Source organism: Bufo bufo, chromosome 7 (assembly GCF_905171765.1).
Source record: "Bufo bufo chromosome 7, aBufBuf1.1, whole genome shotgun sequence".
Lineage (NCBI taxonomy): Eukaryota > Metazoa > Chordata > Amphibia > Anura > Bufonidae > Bufo > Bufo bufo.
This window is the reverse complement of record NC_053395.1, coordinates 47,795,096-47,818,506: the sequence shown is the minus strand read 5'-3', so window position 1 is coordinate 47,818,506 and position 23,411 is coordinate 47,795,096. Positions and strand designations below refer to the sequence as shown.

General features: G+C 45.5%; 1 protein-coding gene across 1 annotated transcript in view; it reads left to right on the top strand.

Moving 5' to 3' along the window:
• GPR139 (G protein-coupled receptor 139) overlaps positions 1-22,114 on the top strand; it is a 99,678-nt gene extending 77,564 nt beyond the window's left edge. Inside the window, exon 2 of the mRNA XM_040440732.1 lies at positions 21,180-22,114. Within this exon, the coding sequence (XP_040296666.1) occupies positions 21,180-22,114 (935 nt within the window). The remainder of the gene's footprint in view (positions 1-21,179) is intronic.
• Positions 22,115-23,411: the final 1,297 nt, after the last annotated feature.

The following is a 23,411-nucleotide window of genomic DNA, read 5'->3' as shown; positions in this document are numbered from 1 at the left end:
TCATTGCCAGGAGCAACAGTGCAGTGCCGAAGGATCAGTCAGAGGCATAGTCAGACAGGTAAAAGGTCAGGGCAGGCAGCACAGGTAAAGGTCAGGCAATCCGGGTCGGCAACAAGGCAAGCAGGCAGGGATCAGATGATAAGCATAGTCCAGGAACTAAGGATTAATCAGGAGAACACAAGAGTATCAGGAACCAGCAAACTCAAGGGCCTTGACACCGAGGCATCTGGGAAGAGGGCTGAGCCACTAAAATACCTGCAGGAGAGCCAGGGTTGGTCAGCAAGGTCACCTGACCTAACCCCCACAGCCCAGGGAGTGATTCACTCTGACCTTAGAGCAGTGTAACATGAAACCAGCAGACATCATGCTGTGTCCAGGGCTGAGTGAAAGCTGTGGAGCGGAATCCTCAAAAGCACCAACCACATGTCACCGCTGAGCGCAGCGCCTGGGACCGGGCGTACAGAAGAAGCTGCTACACATAATCAGTTTCAAAGTAAACGTGCCACCATGGAGGTTAGATGCCCTGAAACATAACCATACATTTGATATCCAGAATGTCCTACGATAGCAGATGTTGGGGGAGAGAAGGATCAGACTGTTGAGTTTCAATATGCTCGATCCTTTAGTTATCAGGATCGGCCTACTCAACTCTATCGATTGAGAACACATGCAGGTTCGGCTGATCCAAGCATATATGTGTTTGAGAGAATGGGTATAAATAGGTGTCAGCAGCATGACTGTTTCAATGTGTATGGACTAAGCTCTTCACCCTAATTCTTCACCCTAAAATCTTTGAGCTTGTGATTTTTTTTTAACAAATTTGGGTTTCATGGAAGGGTAAGACGCTTTACTTTACACCCTGGGACACATACCTAGGTAAGTGTTTGTTTCAAAATCTGGAAATACACTTCAGCGGAACACAATCACCACCCCGAGAAAAGATAATGATGTCAGAGCTGTAATAAAATGTGTATATTTGATGGACAGTGAACTTCACAGTGAATGGTAAAGTCACAGAGACATCAAGCAGAAGCTATAAAATAGGTATAATGTGGATAACGGCTTTAAAAATTGTCAAACGTGATATAAAAAATGTGCAGCAAATTAATATTAGAAACTGTGTGGGATAACGTAAGAGAATCCGTAGGATGAATTTTATTTTATAGTCTGTTACATTTACAACTGGCTTTATGGCAAACATAACTATATTTCCGCATTCCATACATTTCTTTCAATAATCTTTGGTTCAGAACGCGCTGCAGTAATAGGAAAAAATCCTCCAGCACTGTCGTCCGCTGTTAAAATCCAAGTTTTATTCGGTATACATTAAAAGTACAGGAACAAGAGCCATAACAGGTTGACGCGTTTCGACATCAAGTCTTAGTGATAACCAATCAATGGTTATGTCTAAGACTTGATGTCGAAACGCGTCAACCTGTTATGGCTCTTGTTCCTGTACTTTTAATGTATGGCAAATAAAACGTAGATTTTAACAGCGAATGACCGTGCAGGAGGATTTTTTCCTATTGGAGTGTCCTGGTCTGGGAGGTCCGTGTGCATCTCTTGCTAGCTGCGGGTTAGCTGATGAACTTTTTTGTGCTGCTGTAATGTAATTTTCCCTGTAGTTTTTTTGTCAGCCGACCTGGACCATCAAAGCGCGTTAGAACTGCTTGATAAAAAGGGCTTTCCAAAAGGGCCTGAAACGTTGTGTTGTAGAAGTAATAATTGGCAAACACCTTTTGTTTAAGGGTATGACCGCATGGCGTGGTCATGTTGCTGTTGCGTGCCACATCTGTCTCTTGTTAAAGGGGTTTTCAGAGATTTTAATATTGATGACCTATCCCCAGGATAGGTCATCAGTATCGATTGGTGGGGGTTCGATCAGCTGTTTGAGAACGCACAAACTCTCCAATGAGCGCCGTGAACTTCTTACAGCTTTCCCTAGGCCTCTGATGACAAGGTCATCGCAGCCTAGCCCCCTAGAAGTGAATGGGGCTGAGCTCAATACCAAGCACAGCCGCTATACTATGTAGGGCAATGTGCTTCCTGAGCACGGAGAAGGCAGCGGCATCCCAGGAGCAAGAGTGTCTTCTCAAACAGCTGATCGTCTGGGGTCCTGGGTTTCGGACCCCCACTGATCAGTTACTGATGACCTAGTAAAATCTCGGAAAACCCTTTTAAAGTAAAGAGACTGCGCTCACACTGTTCAGTGGGTCTGCATTGTTAATTCAATACCATGAGGCCATTAACAATGCAGCCCAACTAAGAGCCAACTGCAGCCCATACGGCAGTCCATTACTCGACCACAGTGTGGAGCCGTGTGGTCGTACCCTTGCAGTCCTTCAGCAAGCACCCATCATTGCAGTGGCGTTGCCATGTGTGCAGCATTACTCAGGCAACACTGAGTCACCGTACCTCCGTGCCCCGGCATTTATGATGAAAGTCATTAAAGGGAACCTGTCATCAACTTTATGCGGCCCATACTAACGGCGGCAACAAGTAGAGACAGGTGAGATGATTTCAGCGGTCTGTCATTTATAAGTTAAAAGTAAGTGGTTGCCAACATCACAATAATTGCAGACGAGGCCTGGAAAAGAGTCCCGGCCACCTGAGAAGAGTCACGGTTATGAATTCCTGCTCTCCCGCCCACCTGCTGATGACTGACAGTCTTCTACCTAGTTTTCTCCCTTTATCTCTAGGAGAGAAGTGCCAATCATCAGTAGATGGGCCGGGGAGAGCAGGAGATCATGAATAACCAGGACTCTTCTCAGGTAGATTTGACTCTTTTCAAGGCCCAGTCTGCAATGGTTATGATGCTGGTTCTCAGCAACCACTTACTTTTAGCTCATGAGTGATACACCGCAGAAATCAGCATTCCTGTCACTATTTTATGCTGCCCTCAGTGAGGTCAGCATAAAGTTGATGACAGGTTCCCTTTAACCCTTTCCCTCCACTGACGCTGTTTTGTCTCCCCGGTCATTTTCTGAATGTTATCCTACAAACTGAGCATCGAGATCACTTCCATGGGTGAATCATCACAAAGACTCTTAACCAAGAGTAGGCAAACACCTTCACAGATCATAAGCAGGTGATTAATCCCAGAGGAGTACGACCTACTGTTATGACACAATATGTCAAACGTGAAAGCGATATCACTATTTAACTGAAAACCCCCGCGCCGGAGTAAATGCAGCCAGCAGGCTTCTTTGGCTCCACGTATACATTCAATTATTTCCTTCGTTTTGTCTCTTAATGCATGCTACAGAGAGAGCATTTGTTTAACGCACTGTGACACTTATTAGTCTCCTGGGGCAAAACCTTACCAAGGGGGAAAAAAGTACAATTTATTTCAGTTGGATTCCATTTCTTTGATGCATTTGCTATGGCTTTGTGCAGTGATTTGGGCTTTTTAGTCTTTTGTTTTGTTTTTTCTTCTCCTGCAAAACATTAGTAGATGGAACCCTGCATCAACTGAGTCATTCTTGACCACGTCCTCCCGTGGATTCTTAGAACTACTGAGAATGTCCGCCCGCTGCGAGCTCGTGCCTACACTCTAAATGGGCCATTTAAGTCATTTCAAATTAAAATGGCAGCTTTTCGCCAAGAAATGTTAAAAAAACGTTTGGAAAGTTCTACCAGAGCAGAAGTGACATGAATGAATGTGTCTCAAGTGTCCGTTTACAATGTAATCTTTCATTTCCTCCAGCAAATATAATAATAAAAAAAGCACCGAAGAATAGTTCTTACAGACTCTTTGAAGTGCACTTTTATATAGAAAACCCTTCCTTTTAGTGGAAACCAGAACTAGATTTTGACATAATGAATACTAGGTGTCCAAATACTTCAAGGCAGTTAATACATTATATTAAAGGAGCTGTATGACCACGGCAAATTCTGTCTGTATGACATATTAGGACACATGAATATTATAGGAAGGGGATCCCTAGCTTTGAACGCCTGTTTATTAGCCAGAATAATTACACAAAACGGCGCAGATGCAGCTTATTTCACTTAGAAGGTCAGTAGAGATGAGCGAATGGAAGTTGATGGAGTGGAATTCGATCCGAATTTCAGGAAAAATTTGATTTGCACCGAATCCAAATTTCCTCGCTCTTCATGGTAACAAATCGCATTTTTTCATAAAATGGCTGCTGCATGTGTTAGGACATGGAGCAAAGAACTCTGGGAACAAGGAATCAACCAGAATGCCATGCATGCAGCCAGTCAGCAGCCAGCCCTGTGATGTCAGAGCCCTATAAATAGCCTCAGCCATCTTGGATTTAGCCATTTTCTAGTTTACTTATGCAGTTGGCCAGTGGGAATAATATTCAGTATTTGTCGTCACGCCAATTGCAGCGTGCGCAGGGTACTATCCCAGGGCCCTTCCAAGGTGTTATAACGCGCGTCCCAGATTAGGAATGCCAGAGTGGTGTAATGGCCTCTAATGTCTTTATAGTTTGTTGGTAGTTGTGTCACGGTGTCTCCTACCTGGGAACGGCTGGACTCCTGGCTCACTTGCAATAAATTTGAGTGTAGTGATAGTAGGAGTAATAGAGGAATTTTGCAGAAGAAATAATGTCTAGACCTTTAGATGAAGTTCAAACGTTGCTTTACTTGAGATAACTTGCATCCAAGCAGTATACAGCTTTGGTCTCTTGGTTTTCGCAATGATTGGCAGGAATGAATACTTCTGCTTTAAATGTAACTTCTGCTATGTGGGGACAGACTAACTGAGGAGGAATAGGCTTCTCCTAGGCACTGGACTTAACTCACAGATGGATTCTCAGGGGATGCCTTCTTCCTGGAATTCTGGAGGTTGTCTGTGGTTTTCTGCTTTTCTCATCCAGCTGAGCTGAAGGTGCTCGCACTGAGAATATGGCCAAGTCTCAGCCAAGACTAGGTCCTTGCTGTCTTCCCTATGCAAAGGTAAAACTCTATCACACAGTGACACTCTAACTTCCTTTTCCACCCATGCTGCAGGATATAGGAACAGCCCACTTTGCTCACAGAGGGGAAGCTAAGCTGGAATAATCCATTCCAGACCAGATTCACTAAACTGGGACTAGTACCTTGCCAATGTGTTGCTGCCACCTACTGGTTACATGAACAATTGTATTTAACATGGATTTATATGCACATTTTTTGGAGGACATGAGCAAAATCATATCTGATGACAGTGTAAAAGCTCATAGAAGATAGTAGAGGGGTAGAGGCGTGTAGTAACACAACTCTGGGGTGTTACACTTAGTGCAGGGAGAGACATCAGCAGGCTCTAGGGAAAGTGGTAGGAAAGACTTCATTGTGCTGAAATAATGATTTACAAGTTCAGGGAAAGATTATTCAAGGTGTAAGGAAAGGATAGGGAGGCATTATCTATGCTATAAAAGGAGAATAGGGTGCAATAGGAGACTGTACAGCCTGGGTAATAGGAGCGATTCTATTACACCTTGCTGCACTAATTGGGGATCCAAATTGCAGTTATACTGCTGCTTTAGGTTGTTTTCACTATATGATACATCCCTAATTCCAGCAAACCTTGCTTGTGATTGGGGTGCAAGTTCTGTGTGATACAGCCATTTACGGGGAATGTTTTGGGGGTGTATTAATTGGAAAAATAAAATAAAAAAAATATACGTCATAATTGCTGTTCAGCGGTGGAGTTACATTGTACTACAACCATTTACGGGGTATTTTAATAGGAAAGATACGTACGTCCTATTAGCCGTCCTGCTTTGATTTTACATTGTTTAATTTTTTTTGGGGGGGTGTATTAATAGGGAAAAAAAAGGGAAATATATGTAAGTCCCATTAGCCGTTCTGCGGTGAATTGTTATTGTTATATTTCTTTGTTTGGGGTGTAGTAATAGGAAAAAGAATACGTCTGAATTACCGTTCTGCAGTGAATTGTGATTATTATTTTTTTGGGGGGGATAGTTTATTAATCAGAAAAACTAATATATGTCTTTATTGCCGTTCAGCGGTGAAGTTACACTTTACTACAGCCATTTAAGTGGTGTATAAAAAAGAAATATACGTACGTCCCATTAGCCGTTCTGCGGTGAATTGTGATTCTTTTTTTGGAGTGTAGAAATAGGAAAAAGAATAAGTCTTAAATGACCTTCTGCGGTAAAGTTACATTGTATTACAGCCATTTACGGGGTATATTGAAGGGAAATAAACCTACTTCTTATTATCTGTTCTGCGGTTAATTGTGATTATTTTGTTTGGGGGGGGAGTTTATTAATCCAAAAAAATATATATGTCTTAATTGCCGTTCAGCTGTGAAGTTACATTGTACTACAGCCATTATTGTGGTGTATTAAAAGGAAATATACGTATGTCCCATTAGCCGTTCTGCGGTGAATTGTGATTATTTTTATTTTTTTGGGGGGGAATTTATTAATCAGAAAAAATATATGTCTTAATTGCCATTCAGCAGTGAAGTAACATTGTATTACAGCCTTTTTTGGGGGGTATTATTTTAATTTTAATTCAATTCTTTTATTATACAGTATGTCAGACAGATAGGTGACAGGCCCTTCAAAGGGTAATGGGCAGAGGCCAAAATGTTTCTGTCGCAGGCAGCAGAAGAAGTGGGGTGGCAGCATCAATCGCAGTGAAAGGCCTGAGCTCCCGGTGTCATCTAGCGGTCGTGTCTTGACCAGCAACCCAGCGGTGCTTGAATGGTTGACTCGGTTTTCGACTTTATCGCAAGTGACATCAGACACCCCCAGACAAGAGTCGGTGGGTTCCTCTGACACAACTCTTAGGCTACTTTCACACTAGCGGCAAGGAACTTCGGCAGGCTGTTCATGCGGGTGAACAGCCTGTCGGATCCGTGCTGCTGCTAGTGCACGTGCACACGTGCCCCCGGACTATATATTTACATTTTATCCTTGTCTTATATGAAATGGAATTTTTTCTTTTTTTATAATTGTTGTATTGTATCTTAAAATAAATTTTATATCAATTACTTAGAGCCGGCCATTGGTTGAATGATATATTACTGTAGCTAGGTGGTTATAACAGGCCGTGCTCTATTCTTGCGAGGTCTTCACATAGAGTGTTTATACCCATTATCATATGTGCCTGCATTGCTGAGAAAAATGCCGTTACACCCAGAGGCCCATCTCTCTCTGCAACTGTCGCGCTTATGAACTTTAACCCCTTCCCAACCAGCGCCAGCCGGGACTTTAAAGATGAAGCCTGCTCGCGAGAGGGCGTAGCAATTGCACAGAGAGTAGAGCCTCTAGGTGTAACGGCAACGCCCCCGTTGCTCCTAGAGGCTCATTTGCATATATTAAAACAGCTGCCAAGCGCACATGTAACAGGTCAGCCCAGTGTCATAGGGACAAATCTGCTGACAGATGCCCTTTAAAGTCTATTGAAGAACACTGCAGGAAAGAGAACATTATGGTGCATCATCTTTTGTGATACAAATGACATATATGGTACATTAGGGACAGACGACTTTTTATACTGGATGAACTTAGATCTTGCGTCTTGTGGCCCTACAAACAGCTGTTAGGTGGCAGAGATAAAATCTCATTTCATAAAGTGCTTTCATCTGAAATAGAACTGAGTTTTCTGGTCTCTTCCCGATGCAGCGCGGACTCTTGGAGCAGCTTTTCAGGCAAATTTATATTGACTGGTGTTAAAATCAATATGACGACAAATCTTACAGAAGATCTTTTTTTACTGTAGAAAATAGGTAGACAGGAGTCTCAGGATACTGGATTAGAAATGACCAGTAATAAATAATACTGAGTCTAAAGACTTATTCACATGAACAATGAAAAACACATGCGAGTTCTGTCAGTGAAAAACTGACGATTTTTTTGCCGTTTTTTTCTTCAGCAGCTGGACCATTACCTTTAGGCCTCATGCACACGACCATTGTTCTGGTCCGCATCCGAGCCGCAGTTTTTGCGGCTCGGATGCGGACCCATTCCGTCCGCATCCGTTGCTCCGTTCCGTGGCCCCGCAAAAAAATATAACATGTCCTATTCTTGTCTGTTTTGCGTATAAGAATAGGCATTTCTACAATGGGCCGTTTGTTCCGTGGCCCTGGTTCTGTTTGTGTTTGGAGTCAGTTGGACTGGAGAAATGTGCATTTAGGGGGGAAGGGGCAGTTACTGGTAGTACCAGTAACAGCCCCCCCCCCCCCTTCAAATGCACAGTTCTCCAGTTTAATTAACAACAATATAACCAACCTACCAGACAGAGACAGTAACTGTAACTGACTGTGTTCTGTTGTAGACTAGACTCACTGTACACTTGGAACTTCAGTGGAACTTGGCTGGCTGCCTTCTGACTGTGGGCAGCGGGCCGAGGGCCTTCCCTGGCACTGGCAGAGTCAGACTGGGCTGTGGCTGGCTGGCTGCCAATGGCGCTTGCCGCTTGCTCCTTCTTCAATCAAGACCAATTTCTCTGCTCTGGGCGGGGAAGGGGGGGGGGGGGGGGCAGACGCTAGACGTGCCTGCCTGTGCCGTGCATGCCGCTGCTTCAGTCTCAAATCTCTTAAAGAGACAAGCAGCTTAGCAGCGCAGCGCAGGCAGAGCGGCCGCCGGCGCCCGGCGGGGGGCCCCTCCACTCTACTCCAGTCCAGTTTTAATTACATAATCATTACGCCGTCTCCAGACCGGACCGCTGGGGCCACAGGCACACAGAATGGAATTATAGATAGTAGTTGCGGCCGGGCCGGCACCTGGGGGGCCCCTAAGGAGTCGGGGGCCCGGGGGCAATTGCCCCCCTTGCCTCTATGGAAGCGCTGGCCCTGGATGGGCCAACACATAAAACAGCTCTGAGAGAAAAGATGCAAATATATGCGGTTCTAATGAATATGTCAGTCTTAGCTATAATGGAAGTATCAGGAATACTCGGCACCTTTTTATCTTCTCAGTTTTGACCACTTTGATGTCCCCAGTGTCTTCTTAATGACCATTAATGATAGTTATTCAAAGCTTATAGTATACACTGTTCTGTTCCCTACTGTCTAATTCACTTATGCTCGTCTCATAAAATCATAGGGTGTATTTTTTTTCCAAGTCGAGTTAAACTAGAAGTGATATATAGCAATGCAAGTACAGGCTTGGAAAGGAAGAAGACTGGATCCTGTTCAAAAGAAGCATTAGGTTTAAAAGGTTGACCCAAAGCCGGCACAAGTAGAGGCAGCAATCCACTTAACTTGTCAGCTGGGCATCCCTGACATTTTAATTTGGTAAGGTTTGCTGCTAGGCGTATATTCAAGGTCAACTACTTTAGGGAAACACTGCCCAATGATCAATAAATCATGATGAGCTCCAATATTTATACTTCTACTTGTATAGGACGGCTTTAATATTTGAAATTCCAAGGGCAATAAGTGAAGAAGTAAAGCAAATATAATTTAGGACGTTAAAACTAACGCAACAAAAGTTTATTAGTCGTCTGCATTAAAAATACACAAAAGGGTGTATGACCAAAAGAACATCATATGTAGTAGGCTGACTATAAGGTCATGTGTGGTTCACAGTGACTGCATGGGTTAAACACTGTCAGTCAGATGAGCACACTAAAAGATAAGACCTCTAATCCAGAGGGTGAGAAACAGGCATCATAGAGCGCATAAAGCAATGAGTTATATGTGGTATGTGCTGTGCCACCATAACACAGATGTCTGCAGGGATCAAACCTCTGGACAGAAATAATGTATCCAATGCCGGGCTCAATGAGAGCAACATAATTACGGCTGAATACAGGAACGTCACTCAGAGGATGGCCGTGCACTTTGCCATCCCCTAAGGACAGTAGAAAAAATGGTGCCACATACAAAGCCAGTGCAGAGAACTGCTTATATGGCTCATAAACAGCCAAACATAAGCGCAAGCTGGCAGAGGTGTGGTAGGGGGAAGGCTCGACGCGTTTCTTCGTGCTGAGTTAGCACACTTCCTCAGGAGCCATTAATGTAATTTGCACCAGAAACTCAAGCCTGCCTAAGCCGCACTTCTCTAGTGTGAGAGTCGGCGTTCTAGTGTGGCTCTGATGTAAGCCTTGGCACTGTTATGGCCGCCTATGTGCCGCGATTTAAAGGGCAAAACACCCCGCCCCGCAGGCGTGCCCCCGCTCACTCAGCCAACCTAGCGAGAGAACATGTCTCGGATATTTCCAAATCAGAGGACACACCCATTGCTCATCATGTGACAGATGTGAACTTGGCTGACGGGCATTTAACATTTCTTTAATATTACTTTTTTTCTGATTTCTTCGTTAACTAGGGCTGACACATTAGCCCCAGTTACAGAGGGAATATAGTTCCAGTTACAAAGGGAATAAAGCCCAGTTATAGAGGGAATACTGCCCATAGGCATTTTAGCAAGGCTGTTCAGCCTCACTGCAAAGCTAATCTAGGTTTGCTAAGACCCAGCAGCATTTGCAGATGCCCAACCCAATCACATGATCGGGCTGGTGGTGGCTTGCTGATCTGAATATACGATGCTCACTGATCACCGGGTACAGAGCAATGGAGAATGCAGGGACAGTTAAAAACAGCCCTGCCTTCTCTATGGAAAGCCTTGCTGTCACAGACAGTGGGTTTTCCACTACCACAGTTGCCCAATCTCCCTGCACCTACTATCTTTGCACAGACATCTAGGAACATTGTTGTAAAGTTAAGTGCGGGCTGACTGAATGTTTATTGGAAACGGGCAGTGGTTAATAAGATTTTATTATTACGGGCAGTGGTTAATAAGATTTTATTATTATCATTATTATTAATATTAATAATAATAATAATAATAATAATAAACCTTTTTGAGACCAAACAAAGTTGCATTGAGAAGTAGTGACCTTCTTAAAGATGGTGGGCAGTATGCATAATATATGGTGAAACTGAGCATCTGTGACAGAAAATCTGGATAAGTGAGTTTTATTCTCAAAGAGGTGGTGTTTTGGAGAAGGTTCACGTCAATAATAATAATAATAATAATAATAATATGTTGTCGTAGGCAGGCCAGTGTTTCTAATCTTTATCTGTGCCCCTCTGTGCCCACTCAAGTCTCCACTTTCAGTTCTTGGTTGGCAGGAGTAGAACCTGGTGTGTCGTTTCTGAGATACTGAAACCACCTATTCAGGCACTAATGATCAAATTCACTCATACGTCATTTCTTCACCATTTTGGCACTTGTCTCAATCTCAACAGAGTCTCCTGAAAACATTGGCATGATTGTATGCATAGAAATTGAATATTGGGATTAATAGGATTTTCCACGAATTTACATTGATGGATTATCCTTGGCATAGTCCATCAATGGGAGTTCAATCTCTGAGAACCCTACTCAGCAGCAGAACTTACTGTTATATATCAGATACAGTGGCTTTACTGTATATTGGCCTATGCCTGGTGGATGCAAACATCTAATAGTCAGATAGGTGAAGATAGCTTGCATCTTCATTGCTGCTACCAACACATACATGAGTATCCCAAACAAGGGACAGAATAGAATTACCACTGTGCCTAGAACAACAGTGAACAAGCGATTGTTACAGTTATGGGACTCCCACCAGTGAGCCTGGCTGCTGCAGTCAGGATAAATTAGAGAGGGGAGAGTTTAGTGAGGGAAGACTGATTATTAATGGGTGTGGGGATCCGCTCTGGTAGGCAGTGGTAGCGAGTGCAGTATAGAGGCAACACAGACCGGTCTTGGTGTAAAACACAATGCTTTGTTTATTCACACGGTGCATATTTGTGAAAGACGGTGCAGTTCATAGGGAGGGTGGTCACACACAGCAAAAATATTAGTTCAAACACAGCAAGTCCCCGCTGCAGGCTACTTGAGGCCTGTTTCAGTCACATAAAGCAAAGTCTATTTAAAGCCAGGAGTAATGTCACCTTTTCTCCTTGGTGAAGTAAGTCCATGGGTCCTGCTTCTAGCCACAGGACACGGATCCCTCCTGGATTCAGCTGCGGGTCCCTGCCCACTCCTTTACAGGCCTCAGCACACAGCCCAGCTCACCTCCACTCCTTACTCTCACAGCCAGAGAACCCAGAAGCTCCACACTGTGCACCACACCCTTGTGCTGGTCGGGTTTTAACCCTTCCCTGCAAAACCTGGCCTGGACAGTGGGGAGACAGGCACCCCAGGTACTCTCCTACATATCCCCCCCCTTTGTTCAACCCTGAAGGGTTGCACACCCTGTTCAATCCTGAGAGGTTGGACACACGTACAACAGTGTACCCGGGACAGGGCATCGGCATTCCCCTGTAAGCGGCCTGCCCTGTGTTCGACACTGAACTTAAAATTCTGGAGGGATAAGAACCATCTGGTGACCCGGGCACTCCCCTCCTTGGCCCGGCTCATCCACTGAAGAGGGGAATGGTCGGTCACCAGACGGAACCTTCTCCCTAACAGATAGTACCTAAGGGACTCGAGGGCCCACTTTATGGCCAGGCATTCTCTCTCTACCACGCTGTACCTGGTTTCCGCTGGGGTGAGTTTGCGACTCAGGAAGACAACAGGGTGTTCCTCCCCACTGATTTCCTGAGAGAGTACTGCCCCTAGGCCCACTCCAGAGGCGTCCGTCTGAACGACAAATTCCCGTGTGAAGTCTGGTGTCACCAAACCCGGGGACCCACACAGAGCCGACTTCAAACGGGAGAACGCCTCTTCCGCCTGCTCATCCCAGCGGACCATCACCGTCTTTCTCCCCTTTAAAAGTCTTGTCAATGGGGCCGCCACTGTGGCAAAGTTGGGGATAAAGCGCCTGTAATATCCTATCATCCCTAGGAACGAACGTACTTGCTTGGTGGTAAGAGGTCTGGGCCAGCTCTTGATCGCCTCAACCATGTCTACCTGGGGTTTGACAACTCCCCGCCCAATCACATATCCCAGGTACCGGACCTCCTCGAACCCGATCGAACACTTTTTTGGGTTGGCCGTCAGTCCGGCTTTTCTAAGTGAATCGACTATGGCCTGTACCTTGGGCAGGTGACTCTCCCAGTCCTGGCTAAACACGATGATGTCGTCCAGATATGCCGAAGCATATGGACGATGGGGCCGTAGGATGACGTCCATCAATCGCTGGAAGGTGGCTGGAGCGCCATGTAGGCCAAAGGGCAAAACTTGGTACTGAAATAACCTCTCGGGGGTGACAAAGGCAGTCTTCTCCTTTGCCGCCTCCGTGAGAGGCACCTGCCAATATCCTTTTGTGAGGTCGAGGACCGAGAAATAGCGAGCTTTCCCTAGCCGTTCTATGAGCTCGTCTACCCGGGGCATGGGGTAGGCATCGAATTTCGACACTTCGTTGAGCTTTCTAAAGTCATTGCAGAAGCGCAGAGTACCGTCAGGTTTTGGGATGAGGACTATGGGGCTGGCCCACTCGCTCCTTGACTCCTCAATCACCCCTAACCTCAACATCGACCTTACTTCTTCTGAAATGGCCTGTCGCCGGGCCTCCGGTACACGATACGGCTTTAACCGTACCCTGATGTGGGGCTCGGTGACAATGTCATGTCGGACTACCGAAGTTCGTCCAGGAAGCTCAGAGAACACGTCCCTATTTCGACTCACCAACTTTTTGGCTTCCTGAGCTTGTTTGGTCGACAGACCACCCGCTATCTTTACCGCGGAGGTGCCCTCCGGGACCTCGGGTGGAGCTGGGATCTTCCCCGCAGACAAGACAGTGCTTGGGCCGTCCCCAATGAGACACTCCCTATCTCTCCACGATTTCAGTAAATTTACATGATATACCTGTTCTGGCTTCCGCCGGCCTGGCTGGGATATCTTGTAATTCACTGGCCCTACCTTCTCTTTCACCTCCTAGGGACCTTGCCACCGTGCCAAAAACTTACTGTCAATGGTGGGGACTAGCACCAGTACCCGGTCACCCGGGTTAAATGTCCGGACCTGGGCACTCCGGTTGTATACCCGGCTCTGTGCCAGTTGGGCGGCCTCCATGTGTTCCCGGCCGATTGGTAGGACTGTCTCGATACGGTCCTGCATCTTTTCTATATGCTCTATAATACTCTTGTGTGGGGTGGGCTGTTGCTCCCACGCCTCTTTAGCGATGTCCAGCAACCCTTTTGGCCGTCGACCGTACAATAGCTCGAAGGGCGAGAATCCCGTAGAGGCCTGGGGCACTTCTCGCACTGCGAACAATACGTACGGCAGCAACAAGTCCCAATCCTTTCCGTCTTTGGCTACGGTTCTTTTAAGCATAGTTTTTAGGGTTTTGTTAAAGCGCTCCACTAGTCCGTCGGTTTGAGGATGGTATACGGACGTGTGTAACCGTTTAACCCCTAAAAGCTTGCAGAGCTCCCTCGTCACCTTAGACATGAAGGGTGTCCCCTGGTCGGTCAGGATCTCTTTTGGAATCCCCACTCTTGCGAACATACCCATGAGTTCTTTAGCTATGAGCTTAGGCTACTTTCACACTAGCGTTCGGAGCGGATCCGTCTGATGTTTCATCAGACGGATCCGCTCCGATAATGCAGACGTTTGCATCCGTTCAGAACGGATCCGTCTGCATTATTACTTAGAAAATTTTCTAAGTCTGAAAGTAGCCTGAGCGGATCCGTTCAGACTTTACATTGAAAGTCAATGGGGAACGGATCCGCTTGAAGATTGAGCCATATAGTGTCATCTTCAAGCGGATCCGTCCCCATTGACTTACATTGTAAGTGTGGACGGATCCGCTCGCCTCCGCACGGCCAGGCGGACACCCGAACGCTGCAAGCAGCGTTCAGGTGTCCGCTCACTGAGCGGAGCGGAGGCTGAACGCTGGCAGGCGGATGCATTCTCAGTGGATCCGCCTCCACTGAGAATGCATTGGGGCCAGACGGATGCGTTCGGGGCCGCTCGTGAGCCCCTTCAAACGGTGCGCACGAGTGGACACCCGAACGCTAGTGTGAAAGTAGCCTTAGCTGAAGTATGACGTAGTGGGATCGCTTCAGGATATCTGGTGGCATAGTCTAAGACCACCAAGATATGCTGGTGCCCTCTGGCCGACTTTTTTATGGGGCCTACCAGATCCATCCCTATTCTTTCGAAGGGGACCTCAATGATGGGCATGGGTACTAGGGGACTGCGATAGTGGGGCTGGGAGCTCGTCCTCTGACACACTGGACAGGATTGGCAGAACCTTTTGACCTCCTCATAAACCCCGGGCCAATAGAACCTTTGCAGAATACGCTCTTGTTTTTTTTTTTACGCCCAAATGTCCTCCCAGCACGTGGGAGTGGGCCAAGTCCAGTACCACACGGCGGTATGGCTGGGGTACCACCAGCTGCTCCACTACCTCGTGCTGCACTTTGTCCACCCTATACAGCAGGTCCTGGTTAAAAGCCAAATGGGGAAACACCGAGTCGGCCCCTGGGTGCTGAGCCACCCCATTTACCACTGTCACCCCTTCCCTCGCCCGCAATAATGTCGGATCCTGGAGCTGGGCGGTCCCGAACGGGATACCTCCAGGTCCGGGATGGACGGGGTTTCCACGGATTCGCCTGCCAACACCTCTAGGGGAAACCTATCGGGATGACACTCTACAGGTGATGTGGTGACCCCTACGGCTGGTATCCCCGCATCGGGATCCTCGGGCACTGGGCCAGATTGTCGTCTGTCCCTAAGGGAAGGCATATCGCTCTTCCATAGAGTCCAGAACAAAGGAAAATCCCTTCCCAGTATGACGGCATAAGGGATTTGGCGTCCCACTCCGACGACATGCTGCACCTCTTTGCCCAACATGGACATGGTAACCCTGGCAGTGGGGTACTCCCGGCGATCCCCATGGATACAGACAATGGACAGGGATTGCTTCTCTGGGAGTGTCTCAGACACTAAGGACTCATGCACTATGGTTACCAGGCTCCCAAAGTCCAGCAAAGCATTAATCGGATGCCCATCGACCAAGACTTGGCACAGAGGTGGCATATCGGCGTCCGGCCAGGCATCTGCGGTACATACAGGCCGGGCAAAGAAAGAGGACCGGCGAGCGAACCCGCAGTCCATGGGTTCAGGTGTTTGAGGACAGTTCGCTGCCCTATGTCCCAGGCCGTGGCAGTGCCAACATTGAATCCCCGTGGTCCCTCCCCGGTCTCTCTTCCCTGGAGTAGGACTAACCTTCCCCCCCCCCCTTTGTGGTTGGGTCCCTTTTTCCGGATCCCTAGCCTGAGAGGGAGCCTGACGGGATTTCCGTGCCTGCGTTGAGTCCCGCACCAAGTCCTGGGTCGCCACATACCTCTCGACTAGACTTACTAACTGATCCAGGTTGCCGGGATCTCCCTGACCAACCCAGCGCTGTATGGCCCTTTGCAGTGTCCGCACCAAACGATCGACCACCACCCGTTCCACCATCTGCGAGGGGCTCAATGTCTCAGGCTGCAGCCATTTTTTTACTAGGTGTAATAGGTCATAGGCCTGGGACCGAGCAGACCGGGACTCAGAGAAGGCCCACTGGTAGACTCGATGTGCACGCACATAGGTATTAACCCCAAGACGAGCCAACACCTCCCCCTTCAGCCTCTTATAGCTCTTGGCTTCCTCCTGACTGAGGTCGAAGTAGGCCTTTTGTGCGTCTCCCACTAAAAATGGCGCTATTACTTCGGCCCACTGTTCTGCAGGTAACCTTTCCTGTTCCGCAGTGCGTTCGTAGACCATCAGGAACGCCTCGATATCATCCTCGGGGCCCATCTTTCTTAACGCTGAGCGCACCTTATCCCGGGCAGCAGGTAGGACTGCGGTTCCCCCTGGGACGGTTTGTTGTTGTAACACACGCATGGACTCCTGCATAGTCGCCAGTTGCTGGGCCAGTAGACTATTCAACTGCCGCTGATCTCTCAGGGCTTCCTCATGTCTCTGAGTAGCCTCCTCATTACTTTGCACCAAGTGTCTAATGGCCTCCTCCATCTTATCTGGAGCCACAAAAACTTGCCGGCTTAATATATGACATACAGTCCAAACAACACAATTTTTCGGCCTCACTGCTGTTTGCCCGCTGAAGCCACCAATTGTGGGGATCCGCTCTGGTAGGCAGTGGTAGCGAGTGCAGTATAGAGGCAACACAGACTGGTCTTGGTGTAAAACACAATGCTTTGTTTATTCACACGGTGCATATTTGTGAAAGACGGTGCAGTTCATAGGGAGGGTGGTCACACACAGCAAAAATAATAGTTCAAACACAGCAAGTCCCTGCTGCAGGCTACTTGAGGCCTGTTTCAGTCACATAAAGCAAAGTCTATTTAAAGCCAGGAGTAATGTCACCTTTTCTCCTTGGTGAAGTAAGTCCATGGGTCCTGCTTCTAGCCACAGGACACGGATCCCTCCTGGATTCAGCTGCGGGTCCCTGCCCACTCCTTTACAGGCCTCAGCACACAGCCCAGCTCACCTCCACTCCTTACTCTCACAGCCAGAGAACCCAGAAGCTCCACACTGTGCACCACACCCTTGTGCTGGTCGGGTTTTAACCCTTCCCTGCAAAACCTGGCCTGGACCGTGGGGAGACAGGCACCCGCCCGCATATCTGCCTGCTCCCAATAAGAGCCGGCCCGGATCCGCTGCACAATGCACTTTTCCGGCTCTTACTCCACCGGGGCCAGGACCCCCGGTGGCACGTACCTCCCGTTTACCACCACCCCAGGTACTCTCCTACATGGGTTACAGTAATCAAGGTGAGAATGGATCAGGGCTACAATGAGAGTTTTTGCTGTTTCCAAAGTAAAAAAAAAAAGGCAGATTCTAGAGATGTTTTTGAGGTGTAGGCGGCATGAGCACATAAGAGGTTGAATATAAGGGGTGAAGAAGAGATCATCGTCAAACAAACCCAAAGACTGCAGGCGTGCTGCCTAGGAGTTATGCTAGTACCAAACACAGAGAGGGAAATATGTTTAGGTAGGCTAGTAGATGAAGTAAACAGGTCATCCTTGGAAAAAAAAAACTTTGTTTTTGCTATTACACCTGTGTTAGTGACCGTGCGCAGCACTTGTGCTTTATAGCTAATTCTTGGTCTGCCCCTGGGCTTGTAGGAATTGAAACAATGTCAAGTCAAGGCAATTAGTGGTAAAGTATGAGTGTCTTCTGCATCCACTAAAACAAGTTAGAAAGCAGCCTAACACGTAGGTGTACAGATGGACATCGTAAGGTGATCATTGAACGTATAACTTAGAAGCTCTTAGGTTCTAGGTTTGAATCTGACCAAGAACCACATCTACATGGGGTTTATACTGTACATTGTCCCAGTGTTTGTGTGGTTTTCCTCCCCCCACTCCATAAACATACTGTTAGGGCATTGAGATTGTGAGCTCCTCTGGGGACGGTGAGGGATGATAATGTCTGTAAAGCGCTAAAGAATATGTCCTCGATATATAAGTAATAAATAAATAATGCTGTGTTGTTTTTCGTGCAAAGCAAAAAACACTGCATGGTTGATAGGCAATTAATATCATTAATAGAGTAAATATATAGCAAATATACGGCTTAAGAAACTTTGCTAATGAGATATTTTTAAATGCTATTAGTATTTGCCGTCCTTGATTAATGAGTCAGATGATAAGCAGCAAGCAGCTCATCCATAAGACGGAAAGGACAAGTAGATCATTAAATTTAAATTAAAAAAACGCCACTCGCATCCAGTTATATTTGGTATTTGTATGGTTTCGAGAAATTTCAGCCATATTGTCAATGTATAAAATGATGATTTTTAAATCGATAAGAGGAGAAATTTTGTTGCTTTGTGAATTCTTATCTACACTATGAAAGCTTTTCAGTTTGAACTTTTGTGCATCCCAAAGGACAGAAATGATGTCATGCTTCAGAAGTATGCATTATCATAATTACAGTCCAAGGCCACCCAAACTTACAACACTGTTTTCAATGGATCTCCCCAGGAGTAAGATTCTAGTCCCCAATACATAATCTGTAAGACCCTCTCCTACTATATACCATTCCTAATAGTGCTGTCTTATGTGGTAGATGGGCCATTGTGCCCCTTCAAGCACCAGGGCCCAGGTTCTACTACTAACTTTTCATCCAACATCCTAATGTTGCAAATTATCTAGTTTTGCTCTCAGGGGAAGGAGAATTAAGAAATGAAGGAAGTAGACCTAGGGGAAGATAAATAGGTGAGGTGAATTTCTGTCAGTTCGAGCCTTTTCTCATTTCCAGTTTTTTGGCTGCTGGTCACCTTTCTCTCCTCCTCATAGGTTTCACTAGCAAATTCAGTTGAATGTTCATGACAATGAGGGCATCAGGGTTACTAACTGTAAGACATAAATCCCCCAGTTGGCAATTAATGTTATCCTAGCTCTGTGATGTCTAACCTCCGGCACTCCAGCTGTAGTAAAACTATGACTTCTAAGATGCACACTTGCTTGGCTCTTCTCAGAACTCCATAGAAATGAATGGAGCATGCTGGGAGTTGTAGTTTCAGCACAACTGGAGTGCTGGAGGTTAGCCATCACTGTCCTAGCTATTCTAAGTTAACCTGGCAATACACATTAGATAAATGTCAGCCAATGCTGACAATTTCGGCTGGCCTACCACTGATATGCATGGGGTTGTCCTGGCTCTTCCCCCACAGATTTCATCATTCAACATTTTTTTGATTTCTCTGCCACAGGTTTTTATTCCCAACTCCCATTGAAATCTCAGCTGTTCGATAGTAAGAAGGTTCAAATGACACTTAGACTAGACTCTGGTGGGTCCTTCTCACACTGCGCATTTGCTATTTTCCCATGTGCTGTGGATTTCAATGGAGGAGGCTTATGGATGGGTCTGGTCATGTTCACCTTCATCAGTGACCACGTTGAGAATGAAAGCATCATACAAACAGTGCAGAAGGCTTTAGTGACAAGGGAACAGGAATGCAAGAGATCAGTGCTGAACTGGTAGAACATTTATATTATCCCAGCTGTTTGAAGAAACCGCAGCCTCTTCCTAGGACAGTGGTGTCATGTGGCCTGTAAATGGGCAAATAAATAGCCATGGTCTGCAGTACCAAGCGCAGCCACTACACAATGTACAATGCTTTGACTGGGGTGCTGCAAGGATGCGCCAATGCTCACCGACTTCTTCAAACTGTTGGCCGGCCAGGACCACGCAGGTGTCAATCACCTATCCTCAGGACAGGCCATCAATATTGTGCCCCCCTTTAAAATAAGCTGCACAGCAGGGAAGCAGCCAACTTTTTTAACACTAAGACAAAAGCCACATCCTTTAGTTGTTTCTTTTAATAGGCATTCTCTTTAATAGTCAGCTTGGCTCTACCTCATCTATTGTACCACAATCTACTAAAGATTGGAGGCTTCTGGGTTCCAGCAGAAATCAATGTAGCAGGCAGCCAGGGATATAACTGCATGGAAACAAAGACACTGAGGTTTTACGAAGCACTTGTAGCTGTTGTATTTATTGTGAGACATTGTGAGACACATAAATGGTTTTTTTCCCAGTCTCTATTTAAAAAAAAACGTAAAGAGTTAAAGCGTACCTGTGTTTAAAAAAAAAAAGTATATGTCATAGTGACATATCAAAGATTTTGATAGGTGAAGTCCAAGTGCTAAGACCGCTGCCGATTGATTGAGAAAGGACCTTTCATACAGAATGTCTTTCTTCACTGCTGGTGACAGACTGGAGATGGGCTTATATAGACTTTCCATTGACCTCGTTGACCCTCATTCTAGTGATCGGTGGGGGTCTTAGCACTTTAACCCCCTAATCAAAACCTTTGATATGTCAAAAGCTTTTTTGAAGTACATGGACACTTTAAGAGATATTGAGATTCAGGCTTGGTTGACTATATCTTTTGGAAATGACTACAATTGAATCCTACAGCTCCAATTCCTGTATGTTGAGTATGTTGAAAAGAAGTCCAATCATGCACAACATCCTAAAATCTTTAAGCTTTATTTATTCATGATAAAATCAGAAGCATACAGTAGAAAAAGTACAGCCAGCATGTTTTAGACAGTTACCTTCAGTCCTTAGTCATGGCATGCTGCTGATTTTAGGACGTGGTGCTGGATTGGACTTCTTTTCTATATTGTAACCACAGCCAAGGTGGTGCATGCCTTGCACCGTTCCGTGCCTGGGGTCTGGATGCTGAGATACTGACCGGTGATCAGAATTGGCTTCCTCTACCTTCTTGTATGTTGAGTATGTTACAGCTCTGTATGAACATAAAAAGACATTCATTCTCCCATTCTGTCTCCACAGCGAACATTTTGACGGTGATCATCTTGTCTCAGCTTGTGGCCAGAAGACAAAAGTCCTCTTACAACTATCTCTTGGCCTTGGCTGCAGCAGACATCATGGTACTGTTCTTTATTGTGTTTGTGGACTTCCTTCTAGAGGACTTCATCCTTAATAAGCAGATGCCTCAAATTCTGAACAAGGTGATTGAAGTTCTGGAGTTTTCTTCCATACATACATCTATTTGGATTACAGTCCCATTAACCATTGATAGATATATAGCAGTTTGCCACCCTCTGAAATATCACACTGTTTCCTTCCCAGCTCGTACAAGGAAAGTAATTGTAAGTGTATACATCACTTGTTTTTTGACTAGCATCCCTTACTATTGGTGGCCCAACATATGGACTGAGGATTACACAAGCACGTCTCTACATCACATTCTTATCTGGATACATTGTTTCACAGTCTACTTGGTTCCATGTTCCATTTTCTTCGTTCTAAATTCCATCATCGTCTACAAGCTCAGAAGGAAAAGCAACTTTCGTCTTCGAGGGTACTCCACTGGGAAAACAACTGCTATTTTATTCACGATAACATCCATCTTTGCCATCCTTTGGGCACCACGAATAATTATGATACTCTACCATCTCTACGTATCTCCTATACACAATAGTTGGCTGGTGCACATAGTTACGGACATTGCCAACATGTTAGCGCTCCTGAACACTGCAATTAATTTCTTCCTCTACTGCTTTATAAGTAAAAGATTTCGCACAATGGCCGCCGGGACGCTCAAGGCATTTTTCAAGTGCCAGAAACAACCAGTTCAGTTTTATACGAATTATAACTTCTCTATCACCAGTAGCCCTTGGATTTCACCGGCCAATTCTCACTGTATTAAAATGTTCGTCTATCAGTACGACAAGAATGGTAAACCGGTGAAAATTTCACCATGACGCACTGGTGTAATTAGTGGTTTGAGAAAACAGCTGATTGAAAAAGCTTGTTGTAATTGATTTTTTGCACTCAAGTGTGTAGGCGCTTCCCACAGGCCATAACGTTTGACGTCGCTGCTGATAGGCAGCTTGGGCGTGACGGCTGAAGTGATCTTAAGATCCAGGATGACGCTAAGGGCATGAAGCTGAATGTATGTTGAAGTTCAGTTATTACTCCAGTAGATAGTGCGACAGGAGTCATATGGCTTCATTTGACCTGCTGAATTCTTTCGATATATGCCATTTACATGCAGTAGTGCAATACAACGTTCTTGAAAAATCTTCTAGACATCCGAAGGTGCTTAATTTTTACCAATAAACCGACAGAGTTAACCGCTACCGCCATTTATTCTGTCTCACCAGGTGAATATTTGGGGATTTGAAGTTTTAGTTAGCTACGTGATCTTTCATGACAATATAGAAACTAGAACATGAACTGTAAGCCCGCAGGAGTCTTTGTATAGAATAATTAATGTTTTAATATGTATATTGCTTTTTGCAGCTTTTTGATGACATGTCCAGTATAACATTGTGTTTTGTATACGCCACGACCTGCTACTGACGCTGTAAAATACCTAATGCAAGCTATGTGCGCATACAACCTGCAGAAAATCAGCAGTGCAATCATCTGTACATTTTATCGACTTGAATTATTCATGAAGGTATTATTTAAAACTGGGGGGGGGGGGGGAAGGACATTTACTTCAGTGCAATCCATTAATGTTGCTGCACTTTTCATTAGTTCCTCTGGTGCATACATAGTGCAATTTCGACTGGTTGTTGAACATGCCTTAGTAGGGTCAAAATCAATCTCTTTCTCTTTAATAGTGATTGCAAAAAATACAAGCACAATGAGCAAAAACAATATTTCCTACCGAGAACGATTGGCAATATCTATCCTGGGTAAATTCCTACGATTCTTTTTCTTTTTCGCTAAGTTAAATTATAGAGGTTGATTATAAAATGAGTCCTTAAAGCAGAAGAACCACCAGGAACTCGCCTTGTTTACTTTGATAATACGTTTCAATGTGTGCACATTGCATTCGTATCAAAAACACATTTGACATTAAGCCAAAGGCTTTCTCTTTGTGGCTTTAAATCTTTTTGATTCACATCCATGTGCATTTCTGTAAGATCCAAGAAATATACATATCGTAATTTTTTCTGGAGTAAAAATGTATGTACAAATGTTTTAGGCCTACATTTCCCAACTTGAGGTTTTTTAGAACCATAATGTTCCTTGGGAACTGGATCCCAG